The sequence below is a fragment of the Protopterus annectens genome, chromosome 8.part0 (genome assembly GCF_019279795.1).
Source record: "Protopterus annectens isolate FY-2018-M chromosome 8.part0, PAN1.0, whole genome shotgun sequence".
NCBI classification, from domain to species: domain Eukaryota; kingdom Metazoa; phylum Chordata; order Ceratodontiformes; family Protopteridae; genus Protopterus; species Protopterus annectens.
Window position 1 is genome coordinate 907,492,312 of NC_056741.1, and position 16,175 is coordinate 907,508,486.

At 43.2% G+C, this 16,175-nt stretch overlaps 1 protein-coding gene across 2 annotated transcripts in view; it reads right to left on the minus strand.

Annotated features, from left to right (window-relative positions):
- The window catches only part of U2AF1L4 (U2 small nuclear RNA auxiliary factor 1 like 4), a 1,084,344-nt gene that overhangs the window by 785,214 nt on the left and 282,955 nt on the right, over window positions 1–16,175 (minus strand). For both annotated transcript variants that reach the window (XM_044080426.1, XM_044080425.1), the window contains exon 3: window positions 6,264–6,330. In XM_044080426.1, the coding sequence (XP_043936361.1) occupies window positions 6,264–6,330 (67 nt within the window). The remainder of the gene's footprint in view (window positions 1–6,263; window positions 6,331–16,175) is intronic.

A 16,175-nucleotide genomic window follows, 5' to 3' on the forward strand; every position in this document is an offset into this window, starting at 1 on the left:
GAAGAAGAAGATGGTGTCGGTTTAATATGCAAGACAGTAGGCCTAAATACACCCTCAGAAAACGGTGCCTGCACAGCGGCTCCGAACCCATCCAAGGTAGAGACATCCGCAGGTTCCATAGTTGAAGCATCATCGCGCGGCATACCGGACTCTGAATGGGTTTCAGTAGAGGCCTGCAAACCTGAAGTAGTGGGTATCAGGGGCTGAGAAAGCGCCAGAGAACTGGCGACTAGCTTAGGAGAAGCATCGTTGGCAGCTTTGGACCTATGCGGTTCGTCTCTGTCTTTATCTTTGCATTTTTTTCGGAATGTCAGTAGTCGAGTGGCTTACCAAAGCCATTTCTGGGCAATTGAACAGAATACCAAAGTATTTAGATGCAAAAATGAATAGACGACGAATAGTACGAGGTTTGAATAAGGCACAAAACCGACAGCGAGGTACGTCGTGGTCTGGGCCTAGGCAAGGAATGCAGTATGAATGAAAATCTTTATGAGGTATTTGCTTTCCACAAGAAATACAATTGTTAACTTTTACTGACATCAGTTTAGAGCAAGAAAAAGGATCCCCAACGGGGTACTTAGCTTAGTTGAATACTTCAGATCTGAAACTTTAAAACGAAAATTTCAGGAGTCGACCGACGGGCACTTGCAAACTGCTTCTGCTTCGGGTACCGTACGGCAAGAAAGACTGATGTAATGGCATCAGCTGCATGCTTTATACCCCTGACTACCTAATGTCATGGAAGATGACACCTCCAAAAGAGCTAGCATGTATGACTGGTGCACGGCATATTCAAACTGTTAAATAAACCAAAAAAGAAAAAGACAGCACTCAGAGGCAAATAAATTTTATTCCTTTCCCTTCATCAGACCAGTTTCCGTAACAAACCTTCTTCAGTGATAAAACATACATAATGCAGGGACAGTTTTTTATACACAATGTACATCCCCCATTTGTGACATCACTTTCCCCATTAATCCAATCCAGCCTCCAAACACATACAAATATCAGCCAAAATAAACATTTTAAATATAACATCAGATGCTATAACCAAACTTCCATTCATATCATATATTTGCTTGTGAAATTATCATTTAGGGCCCTTACTAAAAAAAAAAAAAAAAGACCCTCATAACTTGTCATTTAGTCCAGTATGAAATAGGGCACCCAAAGGAAAGGAATAAAACTTTATTTGCCTCTGAGTGCTGGCTTTTTCTTTTTTGGTCATGGAAGATGAGACAGCAACCGACGCAGGACCCAAGACTTTGATAATTTGGCCGACTGAGAGCTACCTGCAAGCAGATAACCCAAATGTGACTGACTGCTACAGGGAAACACGAAGAACATCTTCACGTTCTGGCCCGAAACAAGTCACTGCTCAGAGGCTCCAGACCCATCCAAGGTAGAGACATCCGCAGGTTCAATACTTAAAGTGTCTCGCGGCATACCGGACTCCGAATGGGTCTCAGAAGAGGCCTGCGAATCAAAAGTAGCGGGTATCAGGAGCTGCGAAAGCACCTCACTGGGTATCGGCGCACCGGCGACTGGTTTAAGAGAAGCTTCGCCGGTTTTGGACCTCAACGGTCTGTCTCTTTTTCTTTGCGTTTTTTGTGTATTCCGGTAGTCGGATTGCTAACCGACGACATTTCTGGATAGTTGAATCTTGAGCCAAAATATTTAGATGCAAAAATATACCGATGCTCAACAGTGGGTTGATTAAATTTAGCACAAAACAGACAGCAAGGCACGTCGTGATCAGGGCCTAGGCAAGAAATACAGTACAAATGAAAATCCTTATGAGGTATTTGCTTCCCACAAGTAATACAATTATTAACTTTTACTGACATCAGTAAGGAGCAAGAAAAAGTTTCCCCAATGGGGTACTTAGCTTTAGGTTGAAGACTTCGGTTCTGAAACTCGAAAACGAAAATTTCAGGAGTCGGCCGACCGGCACTTGCGAACTGTTTCTGCTTCGGGCACCATGCGGCAAGAATGACTGATGAAAACAGCGTCGGCTGCATGTTTTATATCCCTGACGTCATGGAAGAAGGGACAGCAACCGATGCAGGACCCAAGACTTTGTTAATCAGGCCGACTGAGGGCAACCTGCCAGCAGATTACCCAAATGCGATGACTGCAACAGTGAAACACGAAGAACATACACAAGTTCCCCAACGGGGCACTTAGCTTTAGAGGTTTTCTTTCTCTGGTGCAGAGTGAACAGCACACTAACACACTGCTCCGGTCTCCCACTGCAAGAATGAACCAAGGTCATGGTGTTGGCCGACTCCCTTTTTACCCAGACGTAGTGACAGACAAGGTGTCCATTGGCTTCAGGAGGGGGAGAAAAAATTCTCTGGCAGTCGGGTCAGCCAAAGGCTTTCACAACAGTAAATCCCACAGGTCAGGACTAACAGTGAAAACATCCACAGCTGCCCACCACCACCACCACCCTTCTAGTTTCGTGAGAAGGTCTTTTCTGGAGTGGAAAAATGAATTCTACCTGCAAACCGGGGCTTGTCTTCTTGCTTGCTCCTGTTAACAGTTCCTCTTACGTTGGGTCTGAACAGGGTCAAACTACCAAAGGGGACATTAATAAAGGACATTGTGAAGCCTTCTGTGAAGTCGCATAGTCACATCCAGGCATGCTAACAAACAGCGATGTCTGTGCCTGCTGCCTTGGCTGTACCATCAGCTCCACTGAAAACCAGACACATGGATACATTGGTCGTTGAGTGGTGAGTTGACAACTGGGCCCCTCAGATTTCTTGATGTCCGTGGGCAGATTACCTAAGGAGTATTGTCTCAGCTCTTCTATCAAGTCCCTCTGAAAACATGTCACATGACCTAGCTCATTCAGCACTTCAAATACAAAAGTCAGTGAAGCATATATCAGTTTCCCACATCTGTCCAACATCTCCAATTCTCTGTTAGGGAGATGAACAAATGTTATCCTCAGAGAGCTCCCTTTTTGTGGCTTCCATAACAATCATAACATCTACTGGGGCACCCTTGCTCCAGTGTGATATAATCTTAGGTGGTAACAAATCTATCTTTTCTTATTGTGACTGGTTCCAATGCAGGCAGGTTCCTTTCCAGCTTGCTGAGAATCTAAGTTTATCAGTGCATTAGCAGTCAGAACCACCCAGGAGGTGGCTGAGCCAGCCTCAAATGCCTTGAACACTATATCCAAAGAAGGAGCTTCAGAAGACCAAGCCACTACTTGCCTAATCAATTCAAGAATGTCTCCAAAGACAGAGTCCTCTAGAGAAGATCATGGGGAACCTTCCCTTTCATCAGGATCAGTCTCTTCACTGACCGACTTTGAAGAGTTCAAACGTCTCAATTTACAAGCCCAATTTCATAGAAAATCCCCTGGCTGGGCTTCTGGAGAAAGCTTGTAAATCAGACAGGGAGCTCGCCTGGTGAGAACCCTTAAGCAGAGTGAGGCTGACTGCTCCGGACAACTATGAAGAGCGGACAGAGGATCCATCAGGGTTATATACGGAATCAAACTGGGCAGACACACCTTCTACTGATATGGACAGAACCCACCTGAATGCCTAGAAAATAAAGGATAAGAATGAAGATGAAGAAGGGCCCCTGCCCTAAAGGTACAGCTGGCAGGGGTGGGGTGCCCTCAACTAACTTCCTGGCTCCGAGACAAAAACAAAGGCATCAAGCTGTCTCACATGGAGGGTCCCCAGGGGAAGGGATGGCTCCAAAACCTTTGGAGTAGAGCCTGACCACCTGAGCCTCGGCTCCTAGACTCATCATGATCAGATGTAGTCAGTCAAGAAAGTGGGGTCAGTCATCAGAGTCTAAGACAAAAGTGCTGTTGGCTCCATTGTGGATGCTCCATGCAGCATACTCAGGTTTCTGGGCTTTGGGTCTGATAAGACCTGAAATGGAGAAACTAATTGGGGGAGGGCTATATGGACCACTCCTGGAGCCACCAATGACCGAAGGAGCCAGCATGACACCCAACGGAATCTGCACATGCAAAAATTCTGCATTATTCCTGTCAACACCAGCTTCTGAAAGACTCCTAGTGGAACAGAAGAACTTGAAGGATGAAGCCACCGATGGAAGCAGAAAACTGTGAAGCCTCTCGAAATAGAGAGTGAAGCCTGGGGCTTATTGGTTGTAGGGAAATACGTAAAGAAGGTGACTGATCAGATCCTACAAACTTCTGGTTCCACACTTCTGCATTTTCAGAACTGGGCCAACTAGTACCAATGGCTCCAGTGACCTTTTGCTCTTTCCATGCTTTTTTTCTTTTCAAGACTTTGGAATTGTCCATCTTTTTGCATGAAGGAGAAATGTCAGACACAAGAGTGGCCGGACCTCCCGCCTAGACAAGAAGAAAGCTTTTCAGTACAGGTTTTTGGCAGGTTTGCAATGTCCTTGGCCAAAAGGAGAGACAGGCTTTACATGCAGTGTCCAGATGAGATAGTCCTAAACAATATACCTCCATTGAACCCACACTCCTTGTGTGCATGTCCAGTGCATCGCCACAGGCTAAGCATATTTTTTAAAGCCTGCAGCCTTGTCCAACATGACGACCTGCAAAAAAACAGTAACCAACCACACACACCCTCACTCAGACTACATCAAGATGATATACATACAAGTGTGTGTGTGTGTGTGTGTGTGTGTGTGTGTGTGTGTATATATATATATATATATATATATATATATATATATATATGGGTTCACTTTATAATCCCGAAATCATGAAATAACGACATTCAGAATCTCGAGATCATAAAGCTGAAACATTAAAATCCCGAAACCTCAGAAGCGTGAATTTCAAAATCGCAACTCCTACACTAACCATACCACACACACACACCTTCCTCCCACACAAACATACAAACCTACACAATACAAGCAGGTGAGGCAAGCTCCCCTGCACCCCCCCATGTGGAGGGCTGCACCACCCCCCACTTAAATATACTAACTCCAAGGTCGCACTACACAAACACACAAAAACACCATACAAGCTACATTCCCCTCGCACACACACATCACAGTAACAAAACACACTGACACACACTAAAGCCCCTAACCAAACATACTTCCCTGAATATGTATATATATATATATATATATATATATATATATATATATATATATATTTATAGGTTCACAGATTCATACTAGGCTATCTGCCCTAGGGCATTTATAAGCCTAGCCAGAGTGTGTTTGGCTTTCACCACCCATTTTAAATTAATTTTGCTATGCCCTTTTTCGAGGTTAGTATACTGTGTAAATATATATATATATATATATATATATATATATATATATATATATATATATATGTGTGTGTGTGTGTGTGTTAATATTTCAAATAGTAACCGAGCAATATAGTATATAGAGTTGTTTTTTTTTTTTTTTTTTTTTTTTTTTTTTAAGAGAGAGAAAAGATTTTGGAAAGGATCTGAAAGAAGCAGACCACGATACTGACAAAACAGCCAAATTGTGACTTAGCCTTATGAAGATATTAGAGCCCTCAAATCGCATGTGGCCAACAAGATCTCGGGTAATCTAGGGACCAGGAATGATGGGTAGGGGAGGAGCAGAGCCCCAGATCCAGAAGTGCAGAGGTCGTATCCAACAGTTGAATCAGATGAAGACAAGACACTGGATTTTTTTTCCACCTAAAGCAAAGGATCAAGACCAGTAAAACTTCCTCTGAGGCCTAGTTAGCATGAATTTCCCATTATCTGCAAGATATTGGAATCCTCACGAACAGACTAAAGAAACTGTTGGACAACAGGGCCTTACAGGAACAGCACAAATGTGCAAAGTACTGCTACTTACCTTTCTGACATGCAAGAGGGCTGTGTACACCAGCACCTACTGGCAACAAGACAAAATTAAAACTCTGGATTTTATGGTAGAGGAATCAATACACATTTGTGTCATCTTTCAGCAGCTAAAGAAGACATGTACAATTGATACCACAGACAAAGGCACCAAGACACAGCTAGCAACTTAAAAGAAAAATGAACAGTCATTAAAACAATGTGCTTTATCAAGGACAGTAGAACTGAAGCTAACTTGCTACTTCTTGACTAGCAACGGCACTGGTGTACATAGCAGCAGTAATTTTACATGGAAGCAACTTAATTTTATACAGAATAGCAAACCTGGAATAATGCTTTAAAAAGAATACTCCACTCTATGAATTACCCTTCACTACAACAGGTAAAAATGTGGTACCATTCAAAGCCTAATCAATGACCTTCACTTACAGTGAGACCCATCTGCAGTTTGTGCTGTATTCTGAGGGTTTCGGTAGAGATTCAGCAGCACAATAGTCTGAAAAACAAAAGCACAGCAATTAGAACAGCTGGTTGTGCTAAAACATCTTAAGTGATACAAACTCAAATATGAAAGCGGATTAAACTCCAAACAAGCTGTTCAGTGCTCAAGTGAAAAAAAAAAAGTGAAACCATGCCCCCAAATTAATCAGAGCCATGATCACTCTGAAAATTCTTTAGAAAAACAAGATAAGTTTATACAAGAGCTTCCCTCAATTTCATAAGAATCGAGACTGACAACAGTTTAATGGAAGGAAATGCAATTCAATTCTGGTCTAACCAAGCAAAAAAAATAAAAATTGCCCCAATTCAGCATTTGAGATACTACAATGATGAAACATACCACAATCTAAAAACTGGATTGAATTAACACCCACATGGTGTGTGGTGGTGGAGTTGGACTTCATCCAAACAAAAACTCTGACCTATGGGCAAAATTGGCCTTAAAATGTGGCTACATAGCACTGCATACCAACTACAAAACATGAAAGCAACAATTTCAGCAATGTGTCATTCCTCAAACATTACAGCTCAAAGTTTTATACCGGCAGAAAATACCACTTCCTATATTTGTAAGCCTTTGAGGAAATGAACGGTGCTTTTTAACAATGGCAGAATGTTACTTCTAAATACTTGGATTGCATAGTGTACACAAAACACCAGAGCTTAAAAATGCATTGGGCTGTCAATAAAACTCCAAGAACTGCTGCTGTGATCCAGAAAACAGTGAAAGTGCACTTATGTAACCTATCCAAATTTACAATATCAAGAAATTGTCCCTCTTTAAGGCAATGGGACCTTGGGTAACAACAATAAGGGATATGTAACTATTGTACAGATAATGGTCTCAAACTAATGTGCAAAAATGCAGCATGGCGCTTTTGCATATACAAGTGTGCGTGTGTATGTATATATATATATATATATATATATATATATATATATATATATATATATATAAATATACGTATATATATTTATATACATTTATATATACACACACACATATATATTATTTATATATATATATATATATATATATATATACATACATATGTGTATGTATGCGTGTAATATATATATATATATATATATATATATATATATATACACACACATATATATATCAATATATACACATATATATATCAATATATACACACACAAAGCATTTTCACATATCTACAGAGAACACACCCTTCCAATCATACGCTGTTGTAAGAATCTGGGCACTCTTGCTGTTAATTCTTATGAAAATCATGCCTCTAAACCTGAAAGTCAATCTTACGTTTAAACGCATCTCCTCTAGATCCCAAGAAATCAATCTCCCTCTCAGGCCTATGACTGAATACAATGTCTCTTTTTACCATGCATTTACTGAAACATGCGAATCTGAAACAGTGCAGTTATATAAGTAAACTTACTGTAACATCAGATGTTTGAATAAATCACTGTTGTAGAAGCCTAAACTTTATGGGACGTATACTGCAAAGAATCAGAGATGTCTGTCCAGCTTCCAAAGCTTTAGGGCACCTTCCACAGACCAGTACATTCACTGCATGTAAACAGCAAGGCAGTATACAAGACTAACTATGGACACCAAATAGAGCATTTTGTCCAAGTAAAAGGCATGCTAAAGCCCTGCCAACAATATATGTACTAGAAAGAGGGATGATGGGGACCCTCACCCTGGCAAAAAACAAAATGGAAGAAGAGATACGGTTTGTATTGCAGCACTGATCTATTTGATTATCTGCTGTTATGGTAAGTTTGTATAACTTTACTATATTCTTCATTACATCACTGTTGAGATAGCTTAGGCCACAAGGAACTAATACCAATGTTTACATAGATAGGGAGGAAGGATGAAGAAAAATTCAAAAGTCCCCATAGCACAGTTTTAGCAAACTCTGGGGAAGCAAAAAAAACAAATGCTTTGTATGAACAGAAGACAAAGTTGCTGCCTCTAGAATAGTACACTCCTTTCCAAAAAGCAGCAGGAGAAGCCATAGCTGGTAGAATAGGCTCTTCAGTTTTTGCCTTAAGTGACATGCCACGAATCGAACAAAACAGAATATTATCTTTCTTAGCTTAATAAAAATGAACTGATTAAACTTTAAGTCTGTTGTCCTGTCAATGTAGTATCAGAGTTGCCTATGGATACTTTGCGCAGAATGTTCTCCCCTTTATTTTTTTTGGTTCTGGAAAGAATACAGGGAGATGAAAATACTAATTCAAAATAAACTCAAACTATTTTTGACATAAGAAAAAATGTGTTCTCAATGATGGCCTGTCTTTACAAAAGATTTCTAACAGCCTGGAATTCATATTCTAGCAGAGATCAGAGCAATGAGTAACACTGTTTTCCATAGGAGTATTAAACTCAGCCTCAAACTTTTTCATAAGGAAAATGTGTACTTTTTCCAGCACAATATTAAGAATACATGCTGGGGCCATCTGTTTTTTTTTTTTTTTTTTTCAGATTAACAATTGTTTCACCCGAAATGAAATGATGGATCCACAAGCAGAAATGGTCAAAAGATTAATCTTAATGGAAGAGTAAGAAAGACCAAACAACTCACAAATATTGTTGAATCAACACCAACTAGAAAAATCTACTTCATTTAGTCATATGCAATTTTCTAGCAGCAGGTTTTTGCATGTCCACAGAAAAAAGGTGTCCAAAGGCATAAGAATTTTAACATGCAAACAGCGAGCTGAAGAACTCGACTGAGGTGATCAGAGAGTCCGCTGTCCTGTAGGTACATACTGTGAGGAAACTTGGGATAAACCTTTAACATTTTCAAAGGGAACATTTGTTGCCTGGGCAAAAAGGGAGTTACCTGTATTAATCTTGGAAAGTTGTTGTGACTTTCGGCTTTTCCCAGTTAGGGGTCGCCACAGTGGAACTCCGGTCCGCTAATGATTGGCAGTTGATTTTTACGTACAGAGTTGCCAGCCCTGACGCACAACCTTCAATGAAGGTACGCCCATTCATGCATGTCTCCACGCAGAAGACGCTCTGAGAGTCGAACGGGACAGCGTCTTACTGTGGGGCGACAACGCTACCACGGCACCACCACCGCAAAGTCCTTCTGGATATTTAAAAGGACTGTGGTTATCAAAGGAAAGCATGGAAAAGAATACAGGTAAATTCACATCCACAGGAAGGAAAAAAGCAATAGTATTTCAGGCCCTTCAGTAAAGGAGCCCTGGAGCAGAAATTTATTATCTGTTGTGAATGGAGGCAAAAAGATCTACTTAAGTGGACAATTTTCTGGAAGACTGCAGGATGCAGCTTTCATTTTTTGTGTGTGTTGGGGGGAGGGGGGGGTCTGTCCTGCTCAACTCATCTGCCACAAAATTCTACTGAGAGAGAAAGTAGCCTGTCCAGATAGACTGAGCTATAAGGGCGAGTTGCCAAGCTACCATTGTTAATCTGCAAAAGATAAGATCTTATGCCCTTTGTGTATGTACCACATCAATGTGATGACCAATAGTGGCCCTGACCTCCAGTGATAATTCACTGATTTGATGTAATAATGAATCATTTGTTTCAATTTTTTTTTTTCTTGTGATCATTCTAGACCTTGCATTTTCACTCCTTCGGAAACTGCTTCTCATGTAAAATCTGACACAGCTGTGGTGAAAGAATGATTAGGAGGCTGGCGGGAGGGAGAAAGGAAACCCGACAATGAGGGATAATCACCTCCTTCAACCTTGGTTGCACTACCCAACCTGCCCTCTCTCTCAACTCCTAATTTGACTATAGCCAAACGATTCAGCTCTCATTTTGTAACTGTAGCCTTTCCTCAAATACTCAACGCTAAATATATCATCCAACTCTACCGCTGATCTATATTCAAACTATTGTTGCAACCCATATCAGCTTACTGCATTAAGATGATAATCCTTAAATTGAAATCCACCACACACACACCCAGAGAAATTTCCTGCAGAATACATGGCTACAGATACATCTGCATACTCCATCTCCATCTTACAGGTTCACAACTAAGTACTAGATTAGCCCTTGAGACCACCATTTTAAGCGTAGCCAATTTCCCTTTTTGTGCTTGAATTAACCTGCCCCATCTGGTCTAAGATTGGTCTCACCAACCCTATGGTGGATAACTGGGATCATACCATAAATTGAGGGGACACGCATAAGATGAGGCATTTAGGAGCTGCCTATGTCTATTAGTAGTACAGGAGGTAGTCTTTGATCTATGGATGGGAAACCGAAAATTTACCACAAGTAGTGCCTGAATATGAACAGAACTTTGTTTTATGTGAATGGGGAGGCTGTTCCAGGAGTATCTGCTGCAAGATGCACCTGCCCCTCCAAATTGTTCCGTTAAAGCTGCAGAAGTTTATATCCTTAAATTAGAGCTGTCCTACCTTTTTGGCTCAGGGGCAACTTACCACACAGTTCAAGGGCCACTCAGCATACTTGTGGAGGTATGGGGGGGGCCACATTACCATGTCTAACATGTACCTGTCTATTCAAAAGTTTGTTGCAAGACATACTAAAGACCAGATAAAGTGTTTTGGTGTGCCAGATTTTGGCCCTAGGACCACATGTTGGGCACCCCTGCCGTAAGAAGAGTATCACTGATGCTCTATGACTTGCTGACGAGCAATTAATCCATCAATATTGAGTCAAAGCTACTGCTTGCCACACAAAGGTCACCTCTTAGTCTTTAAGACAAGGCTTTGAGTCAGTCTGTGTAAGATATGTTGCTTAGGATTTGTATCCTTTTAATAAGGAAACTGTGGACCTTCCAACTGTTGCATGCTTCAGGACAGATGCAAATCAAAAGGTGGGCGCTATATTTAATGAGTGTCCTAATGAGGACCAAGTAAATGGGGACAAGGACACCCCTAGATCCAGACACAGTCCCTTTGTTTACAAGCTGTGCAACACAGGACTTTCTTAAAACAACGGACACATATTGGTTACAAGTTAGGTTACTGTCCACAAGTTCCCAAATCCCAAACAAATCGGTCAACTCTCAGGGTCGTGTTGTTAATGTGGTAGTTCCCTGAGATAGTTTAGCAAAAGATACAATAATGCATTTTTGGCATTTAGTTTCAGTCCATGGCTTTGGCACCAGTTACTCATTTGGGAAAACCTTCCTGCAGGACTGATAATTAATTTGGAGTTTAATGACTGCTCCTAGCTTGCAGTCATCTGTTAACTTAATTAGCCAGAGCCCTTAGATATTTGCTTTTACTTCAGTAAGGTAGATGCCAAACAGCAGAGGTCCCAGCACAAAAAATCTGAGGGACTCCACTGGTGACTGGTCACTTTGCGGATTTAACTTCACCCATTTTGATTTCCTGTACTCCCATCTGAGAGACAGTTGGCAATCCAGCAGGTACCATAGGTGTTTATCCCCAGTTTACTTAGCTTTTCTACTATGCCCGATTTAGAAATTGTGTCAAAAAAAGAAGTTCTGTCCTTACCATAACGTTCCATGTGGAGTGTTCATCTCGCCTTTGTTCTTACACACGGGTTCGGAGCCAATCCTCGGCTCAGAGTCGGCCGCATCGCAAAGCTCTGCATCTCAGAGAAGCTCGAGACCAGCCCATATCCCACAATCCTCCCTGCCATTACTCAGATCTAGTTTGCAAACAAACCAGACCAAAAATCCAACACCTCCGGTGCAAGAACTACACACACACTCAGGCATTCAGAGACGCTCTCTCACCATAGCAATAACTAAGGGTAGAAACATATACCCCATGATACACTGGACCATATACCCCGGAAGGGGTTAAGACAAGTCGATCAGAATCTAATCCTACCCGTTCTTCCAAAACACGTGGGGAGGGGAAGGGAGGGAATGTAAGAACAAAGGCGAGATGAACACTCCACATGGAACGTTATGGTAAGGACATAACTTCTTTATGTGAGAGTGTTCAATCTTGCCGTTTGTTGTTACACACGGGTAGCGTTCCTAGCTCCGTCACCCTGAGCGACTTATGGAAGAACGTTCCTAAGCACAGTGGAACCAAAAGATGTCCTGTATTTGGAGACTTTGTCTACTCTATAATGAGTGATGAAAGTATGTGGCTTAGACCACGTGGCTGCTGCACAAATAGTGTCCAAAAGCAAGCGAGCTGCATGAGCCAAAGAAGTGGAGACAGATCTGGTAGAATGGGCCTTAGGTTTGGTGGGTAAGGACTGATTTGCTTTAGAGTATACAAAGGCTATACAATCAGCAAGCCATTTAGATAATGTACGTTTAGTAATTGCCATGCCCTTTTTATTGTCTGCAAACACGACAAAGAGCTGATCTGTCTTCCTGTAAGCTTTAGTCCTATCCAAATAAAATCTTAACTGTCTGTGAACATCCAACTTGCAGCATATACTCCAACTTGTTAGTATGGTTCTTGAAGAAGGTAGGGAGTTCTATGGATTGGTTAATATTTGTAACTGAACATACCTTTGGAAGGAAAGATGGGTTTGTACGCAAAGAGACTATCTGGATGGAATATCAAGTAATGTGGTCTGACCGATAATGCTTGCAACTCTGACACTCTTCGAGCTGAAGTCAGAGCGACGAGGAACAGTGTCTTCCACGTTAAGAACTTTAGGAGGCAGGACGAAGCAGGTTCAAATGGTGACAACATGAGTTGCGACAGTAACAAATTTAAGCTCCATGGAAAGAAAGGTTTTCTGACGGGCGGTCTAAGATGGAGGGTTCCTTTCATAAAGGCCTTACAAAGTCTGTGAGACATAATGGGAGAACCCTCTTCACCAATTTGGAAGTTCGATATGGCTGCCAACTGTACTCTTAGTGTGGAAGTAGAAGCTCCTTCGTGAAAGAGGATAGATAAGAATTCCAATACTTTATGTAGAGGAGCTACCAGGGGGTCTAAGTGTTGGCTAGATGCCCAGAACACAAAGCGTTTCCACTTACTCCTGTAGAGTTTTGTAATGGAAGCTTTATGAGAAGCAACCAGAATGTGTTGAACTGCCGGGGAAAGTAGATCAGACCTGGCTAGGCAGGGAAGCGGAGCAGCCAAGCTGCTAGTCTGAGGGACTGAAGAGACCGGTGAGGAACTCCCGACGAATGAGTCAGTAGATCTGGTACTGGGTCCAGAATCCACGGTTCCTCTGTTTGATGGGCTCGAAGAAAGGGGAACCATATCTGCCGAGGCCAGAATGGGGCTATGAGTATTATTGTCCTTTCCAGGTTCCTGGCTTTCTATAGAAATCTGGGAATCAAGGCAGTAGGTGGAAATGCATATAGGAGACCCAGGGGCCAATCGTGTATCAGTGCGTCCCTGGGGACATCCCCTGGAGGGGGTAGAAGGGCAAAGTAGCTTCTGCATTTTGCATTCAACGGGGAAGCAAATAGATCGCAGCAAGGCTGGCTGGCCCCATTTGCGGAAGACCTTTTCCGCAGTCTGTGGATTGAGGGACCACTCGTGAGGTATCAGGATGGCTCTGCTCAACCTGTCCGCAATGACTTTGGATGACCCCGGGATGTGCATTGCTATCAGAAAGCGGCCCGTGGACTCTGCCCATTGCCAAATTCTCATGGCCTCTCTGCATAACGGGTAAGACCTGGTTCCCCCTTGCTTGTTTATGTACCAGACCACAGACATGTTGTCCGTCTGAACTGCTACTGTTCCTAGAGGTAAGAGGGCTTGGAAGTGTTACAACGCCAGGAACACCGCCCTCAGCTCCAGAACATTTATGTGTAGAGTGTACTCCATGTTAGACCATTCCCCTTGGACTGTTCTTCCCTGAAATAGGCCCCCCCCACCCTATCAGGGAAGCATCCGTGGTTATTGTGGCCGTTGGACTGGGTAGAACAAACGGACGACCCATTGTGAGGTTCTGATTGTACACCCACCATGAGAGGTCCCGTCTGCAAGAGTTTGTTATCAGAATTTCGTGTGCTACGGGTAAGTGCTGGAACGACCACTGCGCGAAAAGCAGCCATTGTAGGATACTCATGTATAATCTTCCCATATGAACTGCGATTAGTGACGCTGCCATTAGTCCCAAAACTTTCAACACCAGTTTGGACGGGGCTTTCTTGCTCTCTAGTAGAAGAAGAACCTGCTGTTTGAGGGTTGACGCCCTTATTGGAGGGAGCTTTAGCAGTGTTAATCATGTATCTAGGTCTGCTCCGATGAATGAAATACGCTGTGAGGGCGATAAGCAAGACTTTTTGAAGTTTATCGAAATCCCTAGGTGGGAACATTGGTCGACTGTGTAGTCTCTGGCTTGCAAGAGGCGACACTCGGTGGTGGCGGTGAGGAGCCAGTCGTCCAGATAGGGAAACACCTGGAATCCTTGTTGTCTCAAGTGAGACGCAACTACTGCCATGCATTTGGTGAATACCCTGGGGGCTGAGGTGAGTCCAAAGGGCAGAGCTCGAAACTGAAAGTGACTGGCTCCCAGCCGGAAGCGCAGGTGATCTCTGGACGGTCTGGGCATTTTGATGTGGTAGTACAAGTCTTTGAGATCTAAAGAGCACATCCAATCGTCCTTCTGTAAGAATGGAAGGATCGACTGAAGCATGACCATCTGGAACTTTTCCTTCTTCACGAAGGTGTTGAGATTGCTGAGATCTAAGATCTGTCTCCAGTCCCCTGTTTTTTTTTGTAAGTTCCGGATCCTCTTTGGTCCGCCAGGACTGGTTGGATGACTCTGTTTTTGAGCAGCTTTGAAATTTCTACAGCTGCTGGGCTTCGCAGACGGGGTGGCACATCTGGAAACCTTCTTTGTAGAGGTGGAGTTGATGTGAAAGGGATTTTGTATCCTCTGGTTATAATGCTTTTTACCCAGGAATCCGAAGTAATATTTAGCCAGGCCAGTGGGTATAAAGCCAAGCAACCCCCGACTGCCTCCAGAGCAGGACAGCCGGGCCTCCCTTCAGGAGTGCTGGAAAGGCTTCCCAGGGACTGAATCCCTGTCGCCTTTGGTTATACGGACCCCCTCTGCCGCCGGGGCGGTGTCTTCCATTTCTACCACCCCTCTGCCTCTGGAGGGGGTATCACTCTGTGCGGCTTGGAAAGATCCCTGATTCTTACGGAACCACATTTTCCCACCTCGTTGCCCTTTGGGTTACAGTCTAGTTGGAGCAGAAAAACGGTCCCCAACAGCAGACAGGGTCTTTCCCTCTTGCTCACACAGAGTCAGAGTCTCCTTAACCTTGGGCCCGAAGAGTGTGGCACCATCAAAAGGGGCATTGGCAAAGGAAGACTTGAAGGCTTCCGCAAAGGAGCACAGCCACATCCAGGATTGTCTTCGAAGAGCAATCGCTGAAGCTGCAGCTCTACTCGATCCTTCGGCTGCATACGAGATGAGCCTCATGGATGAGTTTACTATGGAGGTAAGGGTGTTAAGTTGTGCTGTTACCTTATCTGAAACAGCAGCATCTGTGTTACCCTGGAGGGTATCTGTCAGCTCCTTGATGAGATCCCTCTGCAGACGTGTGAAATGAGTCAAATAGTTTAGCGAACGCATGGAAAAAGTCGCTGAACTAAAAACGCACTTCCCATATCTGTCTATAGTCCTTATTAGGAGGATGAACAGATGAGGAAGACTCAGACATCTCCTTTTTCGTGGCTGCCGCCACCACCATGGCGTCGACCGGAACTACCTTGGTGAGATAAGTCTTATCCTGGGGGGCGGTGATAAACTTGTTTGGTTTTCTAGGGACTGGTTCCACTGTGTCAGGTGCCTCCCACGCCCTTCGAGCAACCAATTCCATTAATTCATCGAAGGGCAGAGTCACCCAGGAGGTAGAAGGTTGAGCCCCAAAAGCCTTCAGCAGCACTGACTCGTCCTCAGTGGGGGCTAGGGATGGCCAATCA